General features: G+C 37.6%; 3 protein-coding genes across 8 annotated transcripts in view; 2 read left to right on the top strand and 1 right to left on the bottom strand.

Annotated features, from left to right (window-relative positions):
- The first annotated feature begins 908 nt into the window (after positions 1-908).
- Positions 909-15,834, top strand: LOC139965301 (T-cell immunomodulatory protein-like). Of its 3 annotated transcripts, none has more exons than XR_011792218.1 (17): positions 909-1,144; positions 2,710-2,788; positions 3,195-3,340; positions 4,150-4,201; positions 4,417-4,491; positions 5,276-5,529; positions 6,031-6,125; positions 6,476-6,642; positions 6,937-7,057; positions 8,038-8,140; positions 9,158-9,189; positions 9,698-9,776; positions 10,083-10,210; positions 10,825-10,907; positions 11,826-11,943; positions 13,221-14,778; positions 14,828-15,834. XR_011792218.1 is itself a non-coding variant. In XM_071967513.1 (16 exons), the coding sequence occupies exons 1-16, from the start codon at positions 952-954 to the stop codon at positions 13,278-13,280; spliced, it is 1,785 nt and encodes a 594-aa protein (XP_071823614.1). In that variant the 5' UTR covers positions 909-951; the 3' UTR covers positions 13,281-15,834. The 3 variants fall into 3 exon arrangements, 1 of the variants encoding a protein (XP_071823614.1); XR_011792219.1 differs by having other exon boundaries at positions 13,221-14,811; positions 14,863-15,834; XM_071967513.1 differs by having other exon boundaries at positions 13,221-15,834.
- Positions 15,566-27,010, bottom strand: part of LOC139965302 (hepatic sodium/bile acid cotransporter-like) — a 20,928-nt gene continuing 9,483 nt past the window's right edge. For 2 of the 4 annotated variants that reach the window (XM_071967516.1, XM_071967517.1), the window contains exons 2-3: positions 21,869-21,970; positions 15,566-21,698 (exon numbers count right to left, since the gene is read on the bottom strand). In XM_071967516.1, coding sequence (XP_071823617.1) covers positions 20,275-21,698; positions 21,869-21,875 — 1,431 coding nt within the window. In that variant the 5' untranslated portion in view covers positions 21,876-21,970 and the 3' untranslated portion in view covers positions 15,566-20,274. Of the gene's footprint in view, positions 21,971-27,010 lie in introns of all 4 variants that reach the window. The other 2 variants (XM_071967514.1, XM_071967515.1) reach the window with 1 other exon arrangement.
- Positions 25,351-27,010, top strand: part of LOC139965303 (ileal sodium/bile acid cotransporter-like) — a 25,617-nt gene continuing 23,957 nt past the window's right edge. Inside the window, exon 1 of the mRNA XM_071967519.1 lies at positions 25,351-26,145. The gene's annotated coding sequence lies outside the window, so the exon portion shown is untranslated. The remainder of the gene's footprint in view (positions 26,146-27,010) is intronic.

The raw sequence follows: 27,010 nt of genomic DNA, 5'->3' as shown, positions 1-27,010 counted from the left end.
ACGTTTTCTTCAAATTTACTCATTCAGTTCTTCATAGCATTAATGATCTTAGAGTTCCACAATAGGGTATGGACATAGGCCTACGGGACCATGTCAGTGTGGGGGGCAAACACTTTTGTGCCCGAAAGTTCCTGTGACACTATCTAAGCGGAGCGCCACCATCGGTTGGCGCGTAGCGTACCATGATTTTTTTTGCAAAAAATGCCTCTCAGATTGCCGGAAATGGCACTTCTGAGGCCTTGCAAGTTGCATCTAAACATTCTTTATTTTATAATCCCACGTTTTAGAAATTAACACTTCCCCAAAAATTTGGTAAATTAGAAGAAGAATGTCATGACACCACGATTGTGAGCAGCATTCCTTGTTAATAATTTTGGGCGATAGTGCAAAAAGGGTGGTAGCCCAGATGAGCTGCGCTTACGTTGGTGTTACACGGAAATATTCTGGCATCATGATGCTAAATAAAGAAAATCATTAGGCCTATATTAATATTAATGTCACAAAACGCTCTCCACAGAATTACGGGCAAAAATTTGAAAAAGATTCGGGCAAGCTACTGCATATTTATATATATATTTTTTTTCTCCTCTTAGGCTGCCCGAATTTTTCAGGACTTTTTCCCGAATTTCTTGTCCGCTTGAACATTTAGGGGGCAGTCCCCTCCCCCTCCCCCTCCCCCCTGCCCCCCCCCCCCCCGCCTCGTACGCCTATGGGTATGGAATACCCAATGGAATACTCAATGGAATACCCAATGGAATACTCAATCATTGTTCTAAGGTGAACAATGACAATGAACAAATTTTTGTGCTGAATACTTCTCCTGAAATAATTTACATATTTTCCCTAATCTTGTAACACACAATTGGCGTTCCATGCTGTGTGTGCCAAAAAGAGCAAATAACGTCATAATTTTCACTTTTTACGTCGAACAGGAACAACTCAGACAAACAAATGAAGTTATTTATTCTTGCCTACGTTTTCCTCCTTTATGGATGGACAAGGGGACAGGAATTGTTCCCAGGGAAGATAACACTTGTAGATTCTACAGATATTTATTTAGGTGATGACAATTTCGGAACAATTGCGGCATTTGGGGACTATAACGGAGACGGGTCACCTGATTTATTTATTATTTCAGATAACGGTTCGTATACTTTACATTGGTACCCATTGTGCTACAAATTGCTCAAGGCCAAAGACCATCATTATTTCATTGTAATTGCTTTTTTTCTTAAAGCTTCGTAACATGCAATTATCAAATCTTCTGTAAGTTCTCTTGTCTCATAGAGATAAAAGTTGTGAATATTAATAGTAGAACCAGAAATTATTAGGTTCAGGCTATACATCAACGAGAGTGATGTACACAGTAGTGTAGGCTAGCTGGCAAGGCTTCTCTAGGTTAAAGTTAATGCTTAACCGGCTAGCCTATTCGTCCAGCAGCTAGGGAAAAACAAGGAATCACATCCTCCATGTGTTTCCAGCAGCAGGGTGGAGAAGAGAATGTGTCACTTTAATCTCCAGGCAGATGGATAACTTGACCCATACTTTCTTTTATAAGCAGCTGAGCAAAGGTTAGGGGGAAAATGGCTCAAATTGAATTGATACAGTAAAGTAGGAAATATTTTTTTGTAATTTATAAGCTCTTTTAAATGAATTCTCACACCCATTCAATGAAATTGTAAAGTAAACTTGAACACACATAAAGTTAGGGCAATTTGTCTTTGTTTCAAGTGCTAAGATTGATTTAAGGCCTTAACAATTTAGTATCTCATTCCTAGTGAAATATAATAAAACCATGGATGAAATCAGTTTTATGATAAGACTAATCCACAACTGAAGCAGATTCAATGTTTCTTATTCTAAATGCACTCTGACCAGGTGTGTTTAATGGAGAAAAGCTGTCGCAATCAAAAGGAAAAAACTTATTTTTCTGTTGACCTTATGGCGCGAAAGATTTACCGTAAAATCACTGCAACCGCTCATATCAGCATGTTCATTTCACAAATGTAACCTATATATACTTATATCATCTACTTTTTACCCAATCCCATGGAGGAAATGTCTGAAAATACCTGTTTTTTCATTGCAATGGAAGGAATTGAGGCAATTTTGCAAGCTACATCAGTAAGAGTAGACCGAAAGAAATATACTAAAAGAGAAGGGAACTAACACAGGCTAGCCACAAAAGTGAAAGTAGTCCTAGGCCTAATGGTCGGAAACAAAACAAAGAGATTTGATTGGTGCATGATCTGTTAGGCGGGGCGTGCAAATTTTGGTTGAAGATTGTAGAATCTACGGACTTGTTAATAAATCTGGCAAATTTTATTCAGCTCAAAATTTTTAACCACAGATAACTCAATAAAAATAATGAATATTGATATGGAAGTTGCATAGAACAGTGTCATTTTTCACTGAGCTATTAGTGCAGTTAGCTGGAAAGGTTGAAGTTTAAATTTGGCAAACACATACTGAGACTTTCATAGAGGTTGTGGTTGTAAAATACAAAGATCTAATTGCAATTTTTAAACAAAGGAACGATATTATTTTACATGAGGTGTAATGCAGAGCCGTCAAAACAGGTACACAAATACTATGATGACATCCTTTTATGAACCACAAGTTTGCCAGGTAGAAATCAAGTGTTCAAATTTTATGATTACTCAACACGGGTTTAATCGTTTGTTTTTGTTTTTTGTTTTCTCGTTATAGAACATGAAGTCACTGTTCAGTCTAAAAGTGATAGCGGTAAACAGTGGTATGCACCAGATAAAAAACCCAAAGTTAGTTGGTAAGTCCAGTTAAAGTGTACTGTTATCTCATGCATGTGTTACACACTTACACTGTATGTCAAAGTGTAATAAACTTGCAAAAGTTGCCCATAATAATGAAGGCCTATTGTGTAGTGCACCACAATGAATTGCTCCTTGGTTTGTAACTTTTGTCTAACAGTTCTGTAGACTGTCATATTCTCATTGTTCTATCAAACATTTTGAATAAGTGCTTATTACTTGTACCAAGTTTTCAACTGTTTGATTCAGAAATGTGAGAATGAGTAGCCCTTTTTCTCTTTTGTTAATTGTTTGGTATTTGCAAAAACAAATTGATGTGATTTAAAGTAACTATTTTTAAATTTTAGTTTATACTGTACTGAACGATACTATTTTTTCTGTTTATCTTTATCATCGTTGTAACAGGCCCAATAACACCATAGTTAGTGTTACACCGTCAGACTTCACCGGGGACAAAATAACCGATTTACTGGTCATAATTTTGACCGACGACGATGACCTCGAGAGCATTGCAGCATATATGCATGCAGGAAATGATAAATTAGAGTTTGGTAAGTATTTTGTCACTTCATTAGGTGAATCAAGTATTTCTTTGCTCTAAAGTGCTTGCTTAACATTTTCTAGTCTAAAATTGTTTGTTTTGTAATTTGTTTACATAAATAAAGTAGAATTGTTCTGGAAGGACATTGCCTGCTACAGACAAGCCACAAGTTTTAAGTAAGTTTTAAGTTTTTAAAATGCAGCACTATGGTTGAGTGGCATTAGAAGCAATTACACATAGCATCTGGGAGGTTCTGGGTTTTGAGCCCTTGCAGGCTTTAAGTAAGGTGGGGTTTATCATTCATGAGAAATCCACGGTGATCCCATCTGAAATGCTCTTCCAAATGGTAAAAAAATAATTCCCAACATTTTGAGCAGCCATTTGAATATGCCTCTTATTACTGACAATTTTGTATTACCAAAAGAAAAAAAACAAGGAGCATTATCCTCCATGTTGGTATTTACAATACCAAATTTCCTCATATTCTTGTCTCTTTCTCCTCCTCCTCCTCCTCCTCCTCCTCCTCCTCCTCCTCCTCCTCCTCCTCCTCCTCCTCCTCCTCCTCCTCCTCCTCCTCCTCCTCCTCCTCCTCCTCCTCTTCCTCCTCCTCCTCCTCCTCCTCCTCCTCCTCCTCCTCCTCCTCCTCCTCCTCCTCCTCCTCCTCCTCCTCCTCCTCCTCCTCCTCCTCCTCCTCCTCCTCCTCCTCCTCCTCCTCCCCTTCTGGTCTCTCTAGTTTATCTGTAATTCTTAAGGATGATTGTGTCCCCCACCCCTTTTTATCTCCTGCATTTGTTTGTTTTGTTTTGCTTTTTTTTCCAGGTGATCCTATACTAGTGTCAGATCAACTTTTAAACCAACCTTTAGTCGCTGAGTAAGTTTTCCACTTTTCAGGATCATTCTTAATCTTGAATGTTTAAATCTCATTAGCATATATGTCAAATCATTAACACACTCCTGATAAAATTTGCATAGAAGAAACTAAATTTTAATTATGAAACTACCAAATGTGAGAGTTTCTTTACTAGGGAAAATATATATATTTTATAATATATGTAATTAATAGAGGTTTCTTTTAATTTTTTCCAGTTATAATTATGACATGGTCGCCGACGTCTTTGGCGCCACGAAGAATGGAGACTTGAAGTTTTGGGTTTTCAAGAAGTAAGTATTAGTGACAATTACCAGCAGGGAGTCGCAATGCCATTGCCAGAGCTGTAATAAATATCAAGTCATTTCATGTTAAGGTCGACTCAAGTCACCGCCAGTGATTTTCCTATCTAGAGTCAAGTCGTGGACTTGAGTCACTGTATTATCACTATGGGGAAAAGTTGACCAACTTGTTTAAGTATTACCTTCACTTTTAAAATTTGGTGACTTGAGTCTTCACAGTTTACAATACTGGCCATTGCATTGAAAGAAGAATAAATTTGTCATCTTATCTGTAGTTTGTTTATTGTTGTATATAGTCACAAGTTTCACAAAACTGTTAGTTTCCACTTTCCAGGGCTTAAATTACACTTACCCATCTCCAAATATTCATTTTGTGATTTGCATTTTTTTTTTTTTTGGGAGTTCATGTCAGATATGTTACCTAATCATTTGCAAGTATTTTCTGTGATGTAATTTATTGCATATTCAGATCAACTGCGTTTTAGTGAAGGTAGTAGTAAGCGCTTGGCGACAAGCATTTATTGAAGCGTTACATACACAGTACATATGTGTCTCAACTGTGTTCTCTCATCCGAAAGTACATTACATTTGCATTTATAGGACAAAATTGTTCTCAATTCCCCCATCAGTGTGCTGGTGACAAATTTTTCTTTATTAATTGACGTGTACAATGGGATTGACACTGTAGTCAAACTTACGAAAATTGTGTTTTTGGCAAGTTTCCAGTTTGTTGAAACAAATAACACAAGTTTCTGTTTGATCTTTTACCTTGTAGCAAAGAAGACGGTTTTGAAGAGAGACTGGTGAAAAGTTCCGAAAGAAATCTCGCACCTGTCAATTACGCATTCATCAATCTAAACAGTGACATGAACACGCACCTGTTCATCACATCGGATAACGGGAAAGGATTGGTCTACGAAACTTGGAACGTAACAGAGGCCGATGATGGTCTGATAACCTGGCAGTTCCGAGATTCCCATTTCCTGAAACGTGACGGCTACATCGGTATCTCAACGTTTGTGGATATAGGTGAGTGTCTTCCTTTCAATATTTGCAAATCAACCAAGGCATGTGCACAATGGGATGAGAAGAACCCCCATGTACGCTAGATGCTTTGTCCAGTTGAACTTAAGTCATTTCTCAGAGTTTTTATGTAACCAAGAAAATCTGATATGTCCCCAGGGAGGGGCTGACCGGACCCTAACTTGGTACCCGGGTGCTCAGTGATCCAACTGGCGTCAATAGGAACTAGAAATAATCCTTGGATGAAACTAGCAATTTTTGCGCCCAAGAGGAAATTAGCGCCTGCAGGACCTAACTTAACCCTGTCTGCATGCATAAACCTGCAGGCAAACTGGTTCTGAGTCGGTACACAGGTAACATATTAATGATAATATAATGGTGTATCCATGTACTGAGTAAAGCAGTTTTGTGTTTCATTAAACAGTTTTCATATTCTAAGCAGAGAAAATTTGTTCTTTGCTTTCCTGTTAACGTGTCTCTTGCATGTTTTTTTCTTCACTCGCCCAGATGCGGACGGTTACTTGGATCAAGTCGTACCGGTGTGTCTGGACGATGCTTGCGTTCAGAGTGGAATCAAGTACTACAGCGGGAAGGGAAAAGATGTAAGGATCCTGTTCTCAATGGAAGGAGAGATTACTGATAATGGGTGAGGGGGGGGGGGGTAATATGAGAGTTGGGGGAAACACCAGAAAAGTATGAGTAAGGTTAATGTGGTGTATGGTTATATTCAGAAGGAATTAGAAAAGTGAGCAATGACCCAGAAGTGAGGTATCTTAATAGAGTTAACATTTACCTTAATTCAATTCATTTAACTATTTTGTATTCTCGAAGGTATTTCAAAATATCAAACAAAAATTGATGACCTTTCTAGAATCTTCATTTCTTTGTAATTTTTTCTTTCTTTCTTTCTTTGTTCTTTTCTTTTCTCTTTTTGTTGTTGTTACTGTATTAGTGGGTAGACATTATGACAGCTGAAGATCTCCTGGGTTGGCATTTCCCATCTCCAAAGGATATCCCCGCATGGAGGAGAATTACAGCTGGTTTCCAACTCCGGTCTGGCGACTTCAACTTGGATTCGTACACAGATTTCACCTGTATTATGCGTAAGGGAGCCAATGAGTAAGTATAAACACCATACTCATATAACAACACACTAGTTTGAAGTTTTTCAGAGAGCGATGTATGTAAGTGATGTAAACAGTAGTCAAAAAATGCAGTTTATCAATCTCTTAAATATTATATGTTGTCACACTTTAAGTTTAATATGTTGCGAGGGAAAACTGATACAAGCCGTGTAATGTTGGAGCCGTGTATAATGAATCCAAACAATGAAACCACATAGTATGAAGACAAATACAATTTGAAGAAACATTGCCATGAGGTCAACCTTTCTTTTTCTCTCTCATTTTGTAGAACAAACGAAGTCGTAATTCTGATCAACGATGGAGGACTAGGATTAACTCTGAATCGTGTCCCAGCCACAAACAGCAACAAGTCCCCATTTGTGGCCGCTTTTGTTGACATGTCTATGACGGTAAAGTCATTGTTTTGTTTTTGTATCAAATTTGTAATCATTCAATCATTCCAAAACCAATTCAAACAAGAGATGTAGTTTTCACAACCAGGTCGAGTAAAGTATCAGACTCTAAGAAGCTATCGAATGGTCATCAGCCAATTCTGCAAGTGGAGTGGTTCTTCAAACAATGTTTTTGAAATTTGCATTTTGTTTGGCAGTGATGTCTGATGAACTTGATTACTAAATTGCCTGTGTCATTGATTAGCTTGTTGTTCCACTTGTTCAGTTTCGCTGAACGATAACAACATGCTTTGAAAAACATAAGGTCAGTTTCTCAAAGCAGTTAGCATGAATTGAAGCATCAAAAATACATTCTAAAAGGTCCCTTCCCTTCTTCAAACAGTACAAACAATACTGCTTCAAAACTACTTTTGAATCTAGTGTTCTGTCCATGGTACCGTTTTGATCTGCGGTCATACTGTAGTTAGTAGATTATCAAGTTTCGTGAAACTCCATATGACAGGGTCCTCTGTTGATGTTGTGCCTGGCTCAAATCAAATCAAAAAGAGTTTAACCCCTGGTCGACCTTGCGAGAGGTCCTACGGGGGATAATAAGATTGTTTTTATAGAATAGACACTTTTTTTTTCTTAGTAAAGTTGTCTATTGTTCAGTCAATGAGTTGCTGGTAAGTGAAGTCTTATGTAATCACATTGCATAGAAGTCATAAACATACCCGAGGTCGGAACTAAGGAGCCAACTAGGGAGGAATTTCTAAAGGGGAGGAATTTCTAAGTATTGAGGATTGTGCCTGGCTGGAGAGCCCCATTACAATATATAGCTTTGAAGTCATCCAAGGATTCTTCCACTTCACCATGATAGTTAAAATGGTAAACATAGTGGGTTGTTTATTGTTTATTTGTTTGCTTTGTTTTAGGTGTTGTTGTGTTTACATGCAATTTGTGACAAATATCATTCATCTTAAAATATTGATTCACAGGCTCACATGGATATAGTTGTTGGCACAGAAACTGAAGAGGGTAACATGTATCACCTGATGACCAATACCTTCTCTCCAGATGCTAACTTCATCAAAGTCGAAGGTAAACTTCTAGGAATTTAAATATTCAATGTTTGGCATCATGAAATTATTACAGTTTTTGGGGAAATTTTATGACAATAACAAACAAAATTGTGTTTGAATAATAACAGAAGTTATAAACAAATAAATCGGACAGTGCCGGAGGAGAAAGGGTTAAGTTTGAGCCATTGCATGTTTAAGGATGGATTATAGTCAAAACTTGGGGTCTTTTTGGTTCCTATGAGTAATACACAGTTGAAATGGGTCCATGAAGTATTAATGTCCAATGGGTATACTTTACAGAGAATGTATAAAAAGAAAAATCTCATTAGTCCATCATTTTATCTTTGTAAGTCTTTGATGTGAGTCAGTAACAGTGAAGATAAGAAGATGGATTCCTTAAGTGGTATTTGTTGCAACACACAAATATGAAGATAACCTCTGGTAGCAAAAAGCCTTTGCACTGGATATTTGATACACAGGGTGAAGGTAGGGGCTGCTAAAGCCTATTAACATTTTACTGACTTGTGTATACTTGCAAGGCAGTCAAAAATGTCTGGCAAAGAGGGTGTGTTTGAGGTCCTTGATGATAGTCCAATGTGATAGGGGTCTTTAAATATATCCTAATTGTGCCAAGGGGTCCATGGAGGGACAGAAGGTTGAAAACCTAGGCATTAAAAGAGTCAACATGCTAAACAGGGGCACAAAAGTCTCAATTATTGAAATAAACGGAAGTTCATTGGTCCCCATCTTTGCGACGAGTTCTGTTGCTGGGACGTTGGAGATTGAATTCCCCCTCCCACGTCCCCTTTTCCCTCCCACCCTTTGTATGAAAGAGTATATATCGCTCCACAGTCTCTGATGTATGATTTACGGGCATCTTAACCATTGCAACTGTTGTCTACAAATAATTAGTAAAGATTATTAAACAACGGTGGTCTTAAGTTTTTATTTACATGATTTAAAGTTGTATACCGATTTATGATGCAAATTTTCTATTTTGTGTTTTTTCTCCTTTTTTTCCCCACTCTCCCTCCAGTGGTCCAACGTACTTGTGCCAAGTGTTCAGGCGTAAGTATGCATTGGTTTTCTTACATTATGACTTCATAAAAGGGATGTGTTGTCATTTTTGAAAACACAAAAAAAAATCAGTTGTTTGAGTTTGATAATGGGATTTTCTGTATTCCTTATCAGAGCCAGTCACAATCAGTCACATTCAGTCACGATGAGTAACAATTAGTCGGAATGTGGGTAGATTACACGCTGAAGCTCCGTATCGTTGTTTGTGTTCTTCACAAGTACAGAAGTCCATGTGTTATGTCATTATGATTCACCAAGTGTGTTTTTGAGTGTGCTATCCAGACTGTAGTATTTTGCTGTATGATGCAGACGATGGTCTCTCCTGAAATAGGTCTCTAAACAACAGAGTCTGTGTTGGGTTGTCAACCCAATGCCACCCCCACCCCTCCCTCCCCCCCCCCCCAAATAACACTCCAAACAACTCAGAATTGGTCAGGGATGGGATTGTAAGATGTAAGATTCTGTGATGTTATTTCTTCTTCTTCTTGTCCTATATTAGTCACATGTCAGTAATCAACCAGGACCAGTGACCAAATACGAAACCACCACCCCCAGCGGTGAGAGGCAACAACTCCGAGGTATGTAGCTGCTTGCGTTATTATCTCAGTTTTGTACTTACCTAGCCTTTAGGAATCCATAATAAGAGTTCCTCCATGTTGGGTTGCAGGAAGTTAAAGTTTACTACTTTCAGTTAGTTTGTCACCTTGACTAGGCCAGCTTTAACCAAACCACCCCTTTTCAACCCCCTCCCCTTCTCATATACCACTAACAGTGACTTCCTTCCAACCCCCCACCCCCATTTTATTTCTGACCTCCTTGCGTATGATCAGCAAACTAGCATGCATTAAGACAGTTCTTCTTCTTGTTAACATGTTCCCTTACAGCTGGTCTTCTCAGCCAGTCTGCATATCTGGCTCTTCAACTGCCCTACGTGATCATGGGCCTCAGCCAAAACCCTAACTTTGTGGATGTCGTTAGTGTCAGTATACCAAACAAGTGTTGTGATATCCAGGTATGCTCAATCATCTTATTCCATGTTTTTCGTTCACCTTTCTCGAGGAATTTTTAAAAGTGTGTAAAATTGAAGATGTGGACATGAGTTGCTTGTTTCTTTCGACTTGGCAAGAGTTTTTTTTATCTTTTATAGAGTGATCTGCAAGTGTTAGTTGGCCTTACGTTTCATACCATGCATAGTTATCAAATGTATGATGCAGAAATGCCTAGGAAAACGATATGTTTCTGAGAATGATATTTAAGGCAAGTTTTGAAGAATAATGAAAAGTACTTTATTTAAAATTTTTAATTATGTTCAATCAACAAATAAGCCTTGTAGATATCAATATATTAACATTTCTCTATGAAATTTCCCTGTAATGATATTTTACTGTAATGATTGCAGGTGATTGTAATCTGCAAACAGAGCCTACTAATGCATCTTTGCTTTTGTTTTACAATTAGCCCTATTTTATGTAGCTTGAATATTTGTACAGCAACTCAACACTGTATATTACTCTCTCTCTTTCTCTCTCTATATATATATATATATATATATATATATATATACCACTATAATATTCAAGCCAAGGTAAACCATGATGGCTTATCACTTTTTCCCTTTTATTTTAGGTACAAAGGTCAAACTCTTGGCTCTCCCTCATTCCAAACTCCCAGCTGGTGGTTTATCCTGTAAACTTGGACGGACCTGATAGGTATGAACCTCTGCAAGTTATTCTTTGTCAAATATGTTATTAGTAAAGAAAAAGCCAAAGACTTTAGACTGTTGGGCAGAACTGTCAGTCTGTCTGTCTGTATCTCTGAATGTGTTCTTTGTCTGTTTTCATTTCAGTTAGCCTCTGAAGAAGAAAAGAAAGAAAAAAAAAAAGAGAAAAATTAAAAAAAAAAAAAAACATCCTGCTTTTGAAAGTGCAACTTGCATTTAAATTATCAGTGTTGACTTCCCACATATTCAGTCAAGTGTCATATTTAGAGTTAAATTGCTAGTTTGCAAAAGTTTTGCCACTCATACAAAATCTGCTTCATAATATAATTTCATCAAATTAAAAACATACAAGCCTACCTTGTTTCCTTGCAAGGATTGCAAATTTTGTAGTTCATTTTGACAAATTTGAGACAAAGGTACCTTTTTCATGACATAAATATTAGTTTACAATCAAGCCTTAGTGAACAAAATTTTATATAGAAACAAGTTAACCTGCACGGATAAAGTGATAACGAGGTCTGTGAGTTTAAAGCTATTTCTGTGATTTTAAGGTCTGTGATTTAAATAATACAAACAATTTAGAGGTATTCAAATGATTTTGCTTGCTTACCCCAACTTTCACCTTCATCTTCGTTTGGTATATGTTGCTACCAGGGGAAGGACTCTATGAGGCTCCCCCCCAACCCATCCCCACCCCACTTATGAGAAGTTTTTATATGATTACTGGTGTTTAGTTGCAAAATGTTTGTAATTTATATTCAAGACTTCCATGTTTTGTTTCCACTTTTATCAGCTATTTCTTTCTCCTTCCCAATTTTGTAACGATCATCTAAAGTGTTGTTGTGACCTCCACTATGAATACGGGGTTTCCAATTCACATGAACATCTTCTTTACATTATTTCACAGTTGGGAGAGTAGCTTAATTATACACCCCAGTCAATCGGTACTTCTCACTGGTGTCGTCCTCATCGGTACCTGCCTCTTCATTGGTGTCATCGCTGGACTGCTCCACTTACTAGAAAGGGTACAATTTATGTTTTGTAATATCTGCAGGGAGTTTGGAGGTGTGGGATGTTATAGTTCTTGAAGGATTCCGCTTTTAACCTAGTTCTAATCTAAAGTCTTGATGTGTGTTTGCCAAATTTTAACTTTGATCGTTCCAGCTTACAGCCCTAACAGCTCAGTGAAAATAACACCGTTCTATGCAAATTTCATATGAATAATCATTATTTGTATTGAGTAATCTGTGGTTAAACATTTTGAGCTGAATAAAATTCGCATAGATTTTGTAACGTGTCTGTACATTCTACAAACTTGACTCAAAATTTGCAAGCCCTGCCCAACAGATCATGCGCCAATCAAATCTCTCTGTTTTGTTTACAACCTGTAGGCATAAGACTTACGAGTGGACGATACAAGTATATATAGGTTACATTGGTGTAATGAACATGCTGATATGGGCGTTTGCAGTGATTTCGCACCATAAGGGCAACAGAAAATAAATTTCTTTCTTTCGGTTGCGACAGCTTTTCTCCGTTGAACCCACGTGGTAAGAGTGCATTTAGAATAAGAAACATTGAATCTGCTTGGGAAGTTTGTTTTCCGAAATTCATCAGCAAACATGTATTGAGACTTTAAATTTACTGGGCTGTCAAATTTCATAAAGTAATAGTTGATTTTCATATAGAGGGCGCTATACTGTGTAAGGTAGTAGCTTGTTGTTGAGGAGATGGCAATACTTAAAAAGAGCCAATATTTCAAGTTTATTGTTATCCTTATGTTATGATTTGTTTTAAAGAAATGTACCACTATTTAGATTTTGTAGTACAAGTCGAAACTAGAAAGTTTGAGTGAAAAGAAAGTCGCCAAATGTCAGCGTTCGTTTCACGCTCGTGATCACCAATATGAAAAAAGAAAACAAAAACCCCATGGGCAATTTTGACTACAGTCTTTACATGGTTCAGTGTTTAGGCCGTGTATGGACTTCCATTTAGCATTATAACATTGTAGCGAAGGCCCACAGTATTCTCCAATTTTTCAAAGGCAATTTAAAATGTAAAAAAATAACTGGCAGAACGTATAACATTCGAAAGTGCACAATCACTGTTTACTCTCAGTTCGATCGACTGTTTTGCTATGCCTGTATTGATCGGTTTCAGATACAAAGAACATCACGTTATCATCACTTTTCCGTTCAATAATTCCCAATCAAAACAGTAATTTTATTTATTTTCCCTACAGAATGCTGTATGCTCGTCCCTTTCATTATCTATATACTTTCTGTTTCTCCTTTCTCTGCAGCGAGAAGATGACAAGCAAAAGAGGCAGGAAGCTCACAAGTTCCACTTCGATGCAATGTAAAAGTAACGTTCCCACCTCTTGTGGAGAATGACTTTCATTTTTAAGGGCCAAGTGCAAAGCATGGATTCGGTTTTCGTTTTATCCTAGTGTAGCCGTGTAATTGTGTCTCGTGTTTGTATCGAAGCAGCAGGGCTACCCGATATCGATTTATCTTTGATTTTTAGTGAATCAAATGAAACAAGCCATTGTTCCAGTTTTCAAAGTATAACCCATATGAACAATACACCTTGTCTGCCACTTTGGAAGATATTTAACATTATTTTGGTACAAAAGTTAACCAGTGGTAGGTAACTGCACGAGTCACTCTTTCCCAAGAGCAAAAGGTGGTCAATCAAAAAATTGAAATGTAAATTTTAGTTAACCCTCCCCATCCTCTCTAATCCCATCTTCCCCACCCCCCCTCCCCACCCTCAATCAGGTATTCTGGTTTTGCTTGTATATCTAGACAAGTGTTGGATTCCTAATAGCGTTCTGTGTGTTTGGTACTCTGTAGGAAGTTTATCAAATTTGCTACATATTTTGCCTTGGCTTGATTGTGTTAAAAAGATGGACTTAACGTTACTCCTTTATATTTGGGGTTTTTAGTTGTTTCTCTCCTTCTTTCTAGTGATCAAAGTTAATATTTTGTCATTTGGAGATGTTTAGTTCTCTTTATAAATTACAAAGTGCAATTCTTGTTTAATCTGAAGTTAATCTGAAGAAAGTGATAAAAGTATTCTTTTGATTGCTTCCAACTTAATTTTCTTTCTTTTCATAATTATTCATTGAGAGGTGTTATTTTGTATCTTGCTCCCTCCCTCCCCCCCTTTCCACCCACCCCCAAAGTAAACAGGAGTGAGAGGAGAAATTATTTCCATTCCATCAGTTCCATGGAAAATAGCAATAATGTTAAAGATCATGTTTTCTCTTAACTTATTTACTTCTTCTGGGGTGGGTTGTGATGGGGGCCGGGGGGGGGGGGAGGATGTCATGTGGTATGATGGTCTCATAGTTAATGGTCATCAGTGTTGCCTCCACATATGCTAGATAGTCAAATTATGGTCACTAATTGTCAGACTTCAACGCACAAATTTATGGTCCGCCTTGAAGTATTTTGCCTATCTTGAGACATGTTAATATCCAGTGGATCTCTCCTCTGTTTCAGGATATAATTTGGAGGATCACAGGGCTCTAGGAAAGTACATTTGTAAACTTCTAAGCAATTTTTAGCAACCTAAAATTTAGGGCCAATACTGATGACCTTAACTTTTCTTTTTTAATTTTTTCACTTAAAAGGTTGAAAGTCATGAAAAGTATTCAAAAATGTATTTGTACTATTACTAAACATTAGTGACAGAGAAGGCTATTTGGGGGGGGGGGAAGGGGGAGGGGTGGATGATTTTAATTGATAAATTCAATAGTCATCAAAATAATTTCAAACCTTCTAAACATGGTGATTCAAGAAGGGAAATGTTGATGGATCTCAAAATGTGTCACTGGATGCCCTTCTTTAGAGTAGGTGGAGCTTTGAGTAGGTGGAGCTTTTGAGTAGGTGGAGCTTTGAGTAGGTGGAGCTTTTGAGTAGGTGGAGCTTTTTGAGTAGGTGGAGCCTATTGAGTAGGTGGAGCCTAGTTTTCAAGCCTAGTGTCAAAGTGTGATAGCCATGGAAACATGATATCTAAACACGGGCAATTTGAATGGTTGCCATTCGTAGTAAGATGATACCTCATAATGAGGTGGAAAAAATGTCAAAGGTCATTTGAGGTCAACCGGGCATTCCAAAAGTGGAAATTTGTAAACATGGTATATTGAGAAAGGTAACCTTCGGGTATATCGATTCCTGAAATGATTCCGCACATTACATTATTTACTCCCCAAGTGCCGTTGTTTCATTTCAGGTTAAAACCAACGTTATTAGTTGTTTATCGTCGAATGAAATATTAAAGAATTATATCTCTTATAACTTGTTTGTGTTGGAAAAAATTGTACAAAATTTTGGGTGTTATATATAGGTAGGTGTATGTATAGATGCCAGTATTGCAGGCAAGGAACTGTTATCGGGAGCAATCTGGAATAAAGAATAACAACTTAGGAGTAAGGACTTGTTCACAGGCACTCTGATATGTAGTTGGGTGTAAGAAGGAGGTCTAATTTTGTGGATGGGTGCAATGATTAGTAACAGGGTGTATCATAAATGAAAACACAAAGGTGTTATTATTATGCATGGAGCTGTTAATGAGAGCAGACAGATCAATTGTCAGGACTTGTTACTAGGAATAATTGATTCTCAAATCAAGATATTTTAGTTAGTGTAGTGTGGAAGCTATTGGATGGTCACGTGGTCACTCTGGATGTAACTGCTTGTATCTGTCTTTTCATATATCATGCAATGTAGTCTGAAAGTTGAAATATTCATTTCTTCCTCTTATTTCGTTTAAATATTGGCATCAGTTAAGACTTATTTCTCGATATTCGTTCTTCGTTGCAACATTATCTTTCTTGTGTTCTTTTTCCATAAGTCTTATTTTGTTTTTCATACCGTTAGATATTAAATTATACCGTCAATGACATCTTTTTACTTCGTTTTCTGTGTCACTATTTTCATGCTTTAAATGACTCAACTATGATTTTGTATAAAACATTGAATCACTCATATTTCAGCTAGAGGGATTAGGTGTAGTGGTGAGAGAGAAATGATATTGTGTAAGTTGAGTTCCCCTTTTCAGAAATGAGAAGTACCCCCTACCTCTTTGGTTTAATATCATTTATAATATTAAAAAAGGAGTTAAATATGGAGTTAAGAAATCTTTCAGTATCTTAGAAATATCCTTTTGAAAAGGAATCAAATAGGCGCAATTTTGTTGACAAAATAAAAACATTTAATAGTGTATTTTGTGGTAAGAATTTCACAGAGGGTCCAGATGGTTGGAGAACTGTGAGGTATTTTGTGGCTTTACCCCTCATTAAAAGTCACATATCCTAATGTCCATTAAATGTGTGTGCTCCCCCTCTATACCCCCTTTCCCTCCCCTGCATTAAAACCACTTTCGTCGGCCGCCTCTGCTCATCATGAACCTTCGAGCGGTTCACAATCAGTTTGGTCTCAAAAGAGGGGGAGTGGGGGTTGGGAGAGGGGGGGGATTACACGATGAACAGTTGGAAACCTTGATCCTACTTCGCTCTGGTTTTTTTTTTTTTTTTTTTTTTTTTGAATATTTACATTTGAATATGCCACTCCCACACACAGACAGACACACCTCCATTTTTATTTTATAGTAATTGGCTTTTACAGTACGCGCAATTTGCTTAAAGACATTGAAGACTCGCCCAAACCGCGTGCCGCGCTCTGAAAAAGTTAACTTTCCGTTGCTTGCAAGTGAAGTTTTCTACTTGTCGCTACAAAATACATGAAACGTGATACCTTGTTATCTTTTATCTAGACCTGAGATGTCTGCTATGTACACTGTGTTGTGGGTATAGACCGTAGCTGTATGCATTGACTGTACACTATAGTGTCTAATTACCAACGGTAGCGAGCTGTGTGTGTATTTTCTGGGATCGATGGTGGTGTCTAACACCTCTGGTACACCTCATTCGAAACTACGTCAGATTACCGGCATGAGACGTTTCTTTGTGCGCGAGTCTTCACTGCCTTTAAGTTTTCTGCGTTGCATGAATCCAGGACAATTTATAAACTTGTTGTTAACTTGGTTTCATTTCCGATGAACGCCGAGAAATAAAGAATTATGATGCCGGCTGAAGAGACTGACATTACTTCTTCAGAGGAAGGAATATTATCGACAGGAAAGTGTGACCTTTTCATTTAATACAAGTACGAAAGCCGGAAGGATAGGGGTAGCAGGGGTGACAGCCTGGGTCATACCGTCAGCTAACGAGTAAGCGTCCGTTCAATAACAGTCACAGGGTGATGTCATAGACCTGTTTACCTTGGTCGTTTTTATTGCATGAAATTTACAGTCATTAAACAAAGTCAACATATTTTTATTACAAAACTAATTTTATTTCTTCTTTACTCTCTATAGTAGTTCGTGCGAAGATACAATAAGCCTATACAAGTGACTATTTCAACTTTGTACAGACTTGGCCCCATATATCGTGTGTATTCTTAAACAACCACTGACTCTATTGTGCGCTTTTAACAATAGATTTACACCATAACAATGGTAGGGATGACTTGACGATTGGGGGGGTATTGATCCATAATATGGCAAAACAAGTCCAGTGTATGCACTCTGGGGTATACAGGGTAGAAAGAGTTTACTTTATCCAGAAATCATGCATGAAGATTCTTCCGCAACGGAGATCTATTTGGAATTTTTTTTAAACATAACGTTTATACTGAAATGTCATTGCTATGTCATGAAGGGCCCAATATCAATGAGCATGTCTGTGGGAAGGTGGCTAGGTTCGACTGCTCATTTACATGCACTATATAGTTATCAAGTTTACCCTTTATTGATTAAAAACCTCCTCTCACCTGCACCCAACACCATGGGCGCAGATCAGTATGGATAATGGTGGGGACGCGTCTCTGTTCTCTGATACTATAATCCAAGTAGACTTTTGTATACGATGGGTCTGGGGTTCTCTCCCAGAAAACAATTATAGACTGGCCGCAAATGCGATTTCCGTCTAATATTTAACAATTGTGGATAAATATAATAAAATGAGAACTGATGCATGTCTTTTGCACAATGTTGGATCAAACTGCGCCAAAGTTCAATACAGGGGAATTTGAAATGCAGCGTTTGGTCAAGACAAAATGGTGGGGACACGGTATATCATGTCCCCACCACTGAAAAAGTTGGTGGATCCCACCAGGATCTGCGCCCATGCCCAACACCCCTCTCATCCTTACGACTGAACACAATTCTGTATAAAATGTCGCAAATTTGAAAATAAGCCGAAATTTCGAAACAATAGAATTACTAATATTTCCAGTTTGCATATTGAATTAGCATTTTGAGACATTTATTACAGCAGAGATGTCTACAAACTGTGTACTGCATATATATATATATATATATATATATATATATATATATATATATAAAATATCTTGAAAACCGGAATACCATATAGAAACTTTATACCATGCAGCTTTAATATTTTACCTTTCTGCTTTTGCTTAGATATACCAAGATTAAAAATCTACATAAATACATCCTCCAAGTATAATAAGAAATAAAACAGTTCTTGGAAAAAATATGCTAGAGGCATAGCCTACTGTGTGCAAGATAAACCGTGGTGCGGTACTTGATTTAAGATATATTTCATGAAGGCTACGCCAACCTATACCTGTATAAACATATTGCATAATTTGACAGTAACAGATCCCCGGTTCGATTCCCCGCCGACAGCAATGTGTGTCGTCTGGCAAGGGTGTTGTTCAATAACTTCCCGACATGGACGTTAAATGGATGTGTGCCGAGAGATTGGCTTCGGTCAGCTTGCGAGTCTATAAGCCTCCATGGCTTCTTTCGCGAGTTCCTGCTTGCGGGAAGATCACATATACATACATACATACATACATACATACATACATACATACATACATACATACATACATACATACATACATACATACATACATACATACATACATACATACATACATACATACATACATACATACATACATACATACATACATACATACATACATACATACATACATACATACATACATACATACATACATACATACAAAACATCAAATCAAACTTTACTCTCATAAATAAAACAATAGTTATTATTCCATGCTTTTATATGTTCAACAAGTTTGTCGTAAAAGAGATATATGGCAAATCCTCTCCTTTGTATTCACGAAATAGCTTTCATCTAGAAGTAGAATTGCATAAACACTAGCTTACCAATGATAACGACTCCCAACTCTTTTGTCTGGTACTATATTATGTCGTAAATAATAACACAATCATGGCGATGCATTTGTGGTCAAAAAGTTTGGCCCTATAGGCATTCCTCGATTTTGACCAAATGAAAGTATTAACCCTAAAACCAATTGGGTATCCCATCATATCAATCGAACCAAAGCATTGATCGGACGCATGTATTTTAACCTCTGCTACATATGGACAGGGTAACTTCGCTGAAAGGGAGTTGTGCATCGTTAACGTGCATTTTGACTGTTTCTCCTTGTATCTGAAGCTGTTTATTCATGACGTCAAAATATCATGACAATCACATCAGATTGCTTACGTTTCATATCAGATATCCAAGGACGTATTTTGTTTGTATTTTGCATCAGTCTTTGTTTGTGTTAGGATGTGATTAATAGTAAGATAACAAAAGTAGATAGGAAATGAATTTTGTCGGCCTCTAGAGGAATTGTAAAATATCTCACTAATGAGTCACCATTGTGTATGGAAACGAACAACTACATAGGTATACAATCATTTGAATCGATTGCAATTCAAAGTTAGTGTATAAATGTTCTATCAAATTGTGAAAAAGGCAAAACGACCATATATTACTTAGGCCAAAATGCTATACTTAAACAAATATATTGAGAATCTTACTGCAGCATATAGTCAAACGATGGAAAAACATTTTTTCTGACAAAATAAGGCAGGATTAATGCGGCTTGATGTGAAACTACGAGCCAGAAAGTCTGGCAGATATTCATTTTCTTATTTTGTACTTTGAATTAAACACCAGCAATGTCGCTCCCAAATATGCTAGAACGTCCAAAAATTGGCCACTCGTGTTCCAATAAAACCAAAAGTGTGTCCATGAAACATTGTAGACCTATACTTGAATTATACTTTAGTAGGCTATATATGGATAATGCTTTATGAATATGGTATTTTAGTACCGAAATGCACCCAGCTGCCTATGGTGACGTAGCCATTTGTTTCTGCTTCTGCTTCCAAGGACCGGATGTCTATCTATCGATCCGGAAAATGCACGATCTGCTCTTCATTCCATTAATTTGGTCATTTCGAATAATATCATACGTCCCATCCCTGCAATGCTATACATAATGTTTCTCAAAGCCACCATTTATAACGCCTAACATTGAGTGGTCGTTATAATGGTACCTTCCAGAAATGGACGCTATAGATTTAGAATAGGCTTGATTCAAATGAGCTGTTCCAGCCCGTTGTATATCCTCATAGTTTGTTTGTATTGCCACGTGGTTTCCCACTGCGCCGCCTACTTGTGCGTGATTTAATTGCTTTAAGTTTGATGTTTTCTTGATGAGGTATGACTCCTTCTCTTCACCACCATTAGGCTTTCCTGGATATTTGGTCATTAGAAGATAAATTACAACGACAATGGTGCCTTCTATCATGGTTATGAACGCTACCAACAATGGCGGGCGCCCAATCAGCGCCGATGCCGGTTGAGGATAGGACAATGTTGCCATGGAGATTGCTAAGAAACTATTTTGGGCGCCAGTTTCAAAACTGACGGTAACGGCGCTCCTGTTAGGAAGACACGTTATTTTGGCGATAATCAAGCCAAGAAGTCCACCAATCAGAGGAAGTAAAGCCGATGCGATCCAAATTGAGAACGGCGACTGTAAAACGTACCAATTGGCGGGAATTCCAAGTCCCAATGAAATAATGATAATGATGGTCGCAAACGGCTTAATTAATTTCGAAAGCTTATTTCCGAACTTTGGGAATTTGTAGGTTATCAGAATTCCGACAAAGACTGGTATAACGAGCGAACTAAGTTGCGTAAAGATGTCCAAAAACGGTGTCTTTAAGCTTTCGTCCCCTTTTGTGAAAGGCGTGGAATAGATGAACATATTTAAAGGCATAAAGCCAAGAGCGAGGATAGTTGAACAGAAGGTCATCGTTAGGCTTAACACTAGGTCACAATCAAGCAGAGCTGTGAAGACGTTGCTAAGCCAACCTCCCGGACATGATCCCTCAATAACTATTCCAACTGCTGCCGTAGGATCCAAATTCATAGCTTTAGCCAGAAGAAATGATAATCCGGGCATTATGATAAACTGACACGCTATACCGATCAAAATGCCATGAGGTCGATACAACTTTGGCTTTATTGCAGACCACGTTATCTTCGTTCCCATGGTAACGTAACTTATGATGAGCCAAACGAGCAAAATGTAGGTAGATATTAGTTTCAGGGTTTCAGTTCCGATGCTAGCAGTGACAGTGTAATTATCGACTTGATATGGTGACTCAGAAAAAATATCGCGAGTTTTAATATCGAACCGAATATCCGATATACCGACATAAACCGAGCTGACAGAAACAGTGACGGAAGTATTTGATGTTGGATTGTCAGCGACGTCATTTACTTTCTTTAATGCAAAACTAGAGTCTCCTAGGATCCGGACGGACTGTGGATTTGTGCTCTCCACGAGGACAAGTACATCTTCTGTAATACCGGTCATCGATAATTCGATAGATCGATTTACTCCTGGAATCAGAATTGGTAAATTAGGGGGTGAAAAGCTGTACGCAAATTCTCCAAATATACATTTCGTTGTTGCGATGGTGAAAATGGCTAACATGTATATGCGCTTGACTGTTGCCGCCATGATATAGGCCTATATCCATCCATGCATGGGTTGATGCAGATTCACTTACTTTTCATTCATGTAAATAAAACCACGAATCTTACACGGGAGCTTTTAGCCCTGCAGAGAATGCCTTCGTCCCGAGAGTAAAGCGTAGAGAATTACCCTTCAACTGTAACAGACAAAAAGAAAGGTTATGTGTGGATATAAATGGATTAAATATGAAATACGATATAAACGTATTCCAGTAAACCTTATCATACCTTTAACGATTGAGAGATAAGATACGGTTTCATCCCGCCATTACCAAAACAAATATGGAACAGGCGTTCACGTTAATAGAATATGTGGTGACTACCCGACCGTTACTATGTTAACCTGAGGTTCTGCATTTGAATGATTCATCGGAAACAATTTCCAAGAGACTACCCGACCAGCTAGACATCGTTTCTGCTATTAGTATAATATCAAATCAAACCCGGGATATAGTCAGATGTGTTTTGCTTACAGCATATAAATTTACCGCCTTCGTTCAAAATAAGCGTGTATTGTATAAACATGTTGCCAAGTGCAAAATTATTTTAGGCCCCGACATCCATTGTCAGTCGAGGGAGAACGTTCAGTTTGAGGATACTTATTTTTGCATTCCGTCGGGCAAGAAATAGGCCACTCCCCCAGGAAATAAATTCAATTCAAAGTATAGCATACAATGTGGTACGATCAAATCAATAAGTTTGAGGGGGTTTATAAGAGCTTTGCATATCGCGAATTAAAGTCAAATGAATATGAATGATTAATCATAACTTCAGTTATTGCCATGCTTCTTCTCCCATGATGCACCATTGCCGATAACGATAAGGATCGTAGTTACATATAGTGATCAACCAAGTCAGACGTGTTCTTCGTCGGTTAGGCTAATCGCCTATCGTAATGTAACAAGTTGCCTTTATGAGCATTTACATAGTAGCCTCATTAGCTCATATGAATTGAATATGAACTTTCTTGTCCTGTACATAACCCAAAGGTTTACGCAATGATAGCGGAGTATCGGATGGATTCAATGCAATTCACATCCGCCATGTTATTTGGTTTAGTCTTAGTTCCCTACTTGTGAATACAGCTGGTATCATCAAATATCGAATTCTGTTCTTGAAATAACCAGCACAACGAGATTATATTTTTACGGTCATTATATCATAATGGATTTGAGTGTTATACTTGTAGAAGTGTATAGATAACTTAGATGTGTATAGCCATATACAGAATGCGCGGGTTGCATGATTCAACAAAAGCACACAACATACGATAACTGCAAAGGTAAGAATAAAAGTCAAGTATGACGTCATTCGATGTAAACCGAATGATGTGTAAATGTTATATACCAACCGAGGCACCTATACAGAGGATTGTATAAAGTTTAAGCGGGAAAAATCAACATCGAATTGACTTGTATTCATACTAAAATACGTTTCGGGGCCATTTAGTCCCATCAGTGACAAGTGGATCCAGAGGCGGTCGCTTTAACTTTTGGCTTCTTTGGTAAGTTTATAATCTATATAGATGTTCTTTCTTTGTCATTACAGTTCCATATACTTCTTTATATTATGCATAACAATACATTAACAATTACACCTCTTCTTTTGTTGTTAGTCTGTAGCCTATATAGGCGTAGCCTATGTTACGATATATTGGGGCCTAGCCTATCAAAATATATCGAACGGGTGTCACACCCCCCCCCCCCAATAATTTGGTCGCTGTCGGCAAATTTTGGGTCTGTCGGCAAAAGGAGAAAAGGTGAAGAGAGCGGAAGGGGAAGAAAGAAGGAAAGCTGAATAGAAAAAGGAGAACGGGAGCTTCTTCCGTGCCAAATTTGACTTGATTGCATCTAAGGACGTTCATACTAATTTTTCCAAAGGGGAGGGGTAGACCCCCTACCCTTAGACCCCTCCCCCATTTCAGTCACCACTTCCAGATCCGTCGGCAAATCAAATTTGACTTAAAATATGCACCAGATTGCATCTAAGGACGTTTCAAAACTAAAAATTTTCCAAAGGGGAGGGGGAACCCCCTCCCCTTAGACCCCTCCCCCATTTCAGTCACCACTTCCAGATCCGTCGGCAAATCAAATTTGACTTAAAATATACATCAGATTGCATCTAAGAACGTTTCAAAACTAAAAATTAGACCCCTCCCCCATTTCAGTCACCACTTCCAGATCCGTCGGCAAATCAAATTCTCCACACCCCCCCCCCAACAAAAAACCCCTTCGCTACGCCCCTGAACGTGGACTATAAAATTTCAATTGATTTCCGGCATATAGGCCTACACGTGGTTTGACATTTTGTGTATAGGGTTGAGCTGATAAGAAGTTCACAGAAAGGTAAATCTACGTCCTGCCCAAGACAAAACTTCAATTAGGCCTATAGTGCACTATACAAATTGTGTATCGTTTCACACGTAGGACTACTGCAGTCAGGATTATTTTCAAAATTATATATATGTGTGTATAGCTCTCACGCCTGTGTGACAGATGTCTTTCCCTTTACACTAATTTTAGAAAATATCGCGTCACTTAGGCTGTAATTAATAGCTTTGGCTTATTTCGGTTTCATTGTGTTCTTCGTCAAAAAATATAGCCGAATCAGATCATTTCCACAAGTTTCGTCTGAAACAGTCGGGTCTTAACTACCACCCCCTCCCAAACCGTGCATGAGACGAGACAACCCCCCCCCCCCCAAAAAAAAAAAAACACGTTGCGGTCTCACGGTAAATTCGTGAAAAGAAGGTAAGCTAGGCATGAACAAGATAAACTATATATATACTTTATCAATGACCTTTAAGCTGTTCCAAAGTGTGAAAAAAAATTTTATTAATTTTTTTTTATAGAAGGACATCACATTCGTTTTGCTATTCATCATGTTATTTTAAAGATAATTCGCCCAACAATTTCCCGTCTCTATAACGCCCATTTTGTTTCTAACAGAGGAAGCACTCTCATAACATTTCCCCCAATAGGTCAAGTATCCGAAGTTCCTAAGAATAATAAAATAAAAAAAATATGGCGCCATAGTAGTTAAAGGGAATCTTCTGAAGTTTGAATTCAAAGATAGCACAAACAAAATGTTTAATTACTCTAACGACTACAACTCCCATCACGTCTACCTATACAATATGCATTGAAATACAAGCTTTTGAGAAGAAAAAAAATTTCATATTAAATTTGAAATCGTAAATTGCACACTACAATCCTGGTGATATGTGATGTCATTTGTTAGTTTCTAGAGAAATTGGAGTTATTTTAAACGATTTTATTTTATTAATCATTTCTTTATTTTGACGAAAGGACTTGCTTATACATTTCCATAAAAGAAACAAAACCCCCTCTCTTGTTGTTTGCATCTGTTCTAGAATTATTCAAGGTTATATATATTAACGCTTCACATTCGAGAGAAAACAAGTCAGTTGATGATGACTACAAAATATAGTAAGAATGTGGATTCTCAGACTTTCTTCCTCTTCGTTTTGCAAATAAACTTAGAATTTCAGTAACTTCAAGAAAGGAACAAATACATACATATAAAGATGGATCTTTGGTGATTCTAACTTCCATTCATTCGATGTAATAAATGTGTAACAAACAAATACTTTGAAACCCACAGTATCCATAAAAAATAAAAACATGCCGACTGTTTGGAACTTTAAAATCGATTGGCGTATTCCGTCTGGCTGAAATGTAATGATGATGCTATCAATATTGTTAGATAACACAGATGTTCAAGTAATATTACGACAGGAAATTATTAAAGAAGGAAAAACTGTCGCAACTATCAGATCACAATCAGTTCTAAAAATGAATCCAAGAATGGAGGAGGGAACAAATACGAGAGAATAAAGTGAAAATAAAAACGTGTCAGGACTAAGTATAGCGCTTAGCTGTTATTTTTTCAGGTGTGGAACTCGTCCGTCGCGTGCGAGGTTTTTAACAAAATGACAAATTTTGCGCTTTCACTTTCCGATGGTCATGTTCTTCACGCGGTATTTAGACATATACTGGGTTATGCTTTGAATTTTTGTTGTTGTTAATTGTTGCTACGACTATCACATACAAATCTGGATAATGTTTATTACTATATATTGTGATTTTCTTTTTCACTGTATGAACGTGGACCAAACCTACCGATTTATATAGTTTCGTTCGGTAATCAGGCTATATATATACTGGGAGAGAGACGGTTGCCATGCCATCCATAATTTGCATAGCGGACTGTTGCCATGGGAACTATGGAAAACAATTCCCACTACTCACATCGGTTGTGCAAGATTGTTCATAACAATCAGCAATATCAGGTAAGAACTTTCTCTATATTTTGTGTATGTGTGTGTACTTTGTGAGGCTCTTAGCTAGAGAAACCGTAAGTCCTTCTTCGTCAAGATTAGAAAAACATACTGCCAAACTTTGGTGATAAGGTTGCCTAATTTCGGGTCCTGCTCAATAAAGTTACTTTTAAGAAATACATCTTTTAGTGGTCCCATTCATGCAAAAATAACATGGATCCGTGTTTTTAGGGAAAAGAATGGACATGTCCTTCTGTTAATCAAGCTTCCACAAAGTTTGCGCCCTGGTTGACTTTTCAATGTAGCGAAGTTGCCAAAAACGTTATTGGGATAAGTTTGTAAAAATGTAACTTAAACTTTGTTTCAACATCGAAAGGAGTCTACGAAATGTTCATGTAAATCTTGTAAATCTTATTATTCATTGCTAGTAACAGTGATGTTTGAATATTCTATATAGGCCTATAGAAATATAGCAATATCATAATCAAATGCAATTTTTCGGTGTATAGCATGAAAATTTTGTCCCATAGTGAAAAGTGTCCGGTCCGACATAATGTCCTATGAAATTAAGTCCAGATAGAACTATGATATGGGGCCGAACTGCCACAAACTGGTGTTTATTTTACTTCAGCGAACTTCCACTGATGAATACTTGAGTAAACTGGTTACGTTGGACATTGAACTGGAAGGACAAAAACTCATACGCCCCATATTATTCAGGAAACTGAGTATTTACCAAACTTTAAGACGGAACTGTTTGGTAACTTCAACTGTCGATTATCTGAATCTAATCGACGGGTTTCTTTGTTTACGTTTTTTGCATTCGATACGGTAGTAAGTTAAGGATCAGTTTTACTAAACAAAAATATTTCGGTGG

This window comes from Apostichopus japonicus, chromosome 3 (assembly GCF_037975245.1).
Source record: "Apostichopus japonicus isolate 1M-3 chromosome 3, ASM3797524v1, whole genome shotgun sequence".
NCBI classification, from domain to species: Eukaryota; Metazoa; Echinodermata; class Holothuroidea; order Aspidochirotida; family Stichopodidae; genus Apostichopus; species Apostichopus japonicus.
The sequence above is the reverse complement of the archived record's forward strand: the minus strand, read 5'-3'. Positions and strand labels throughout refer to the sequence as shown.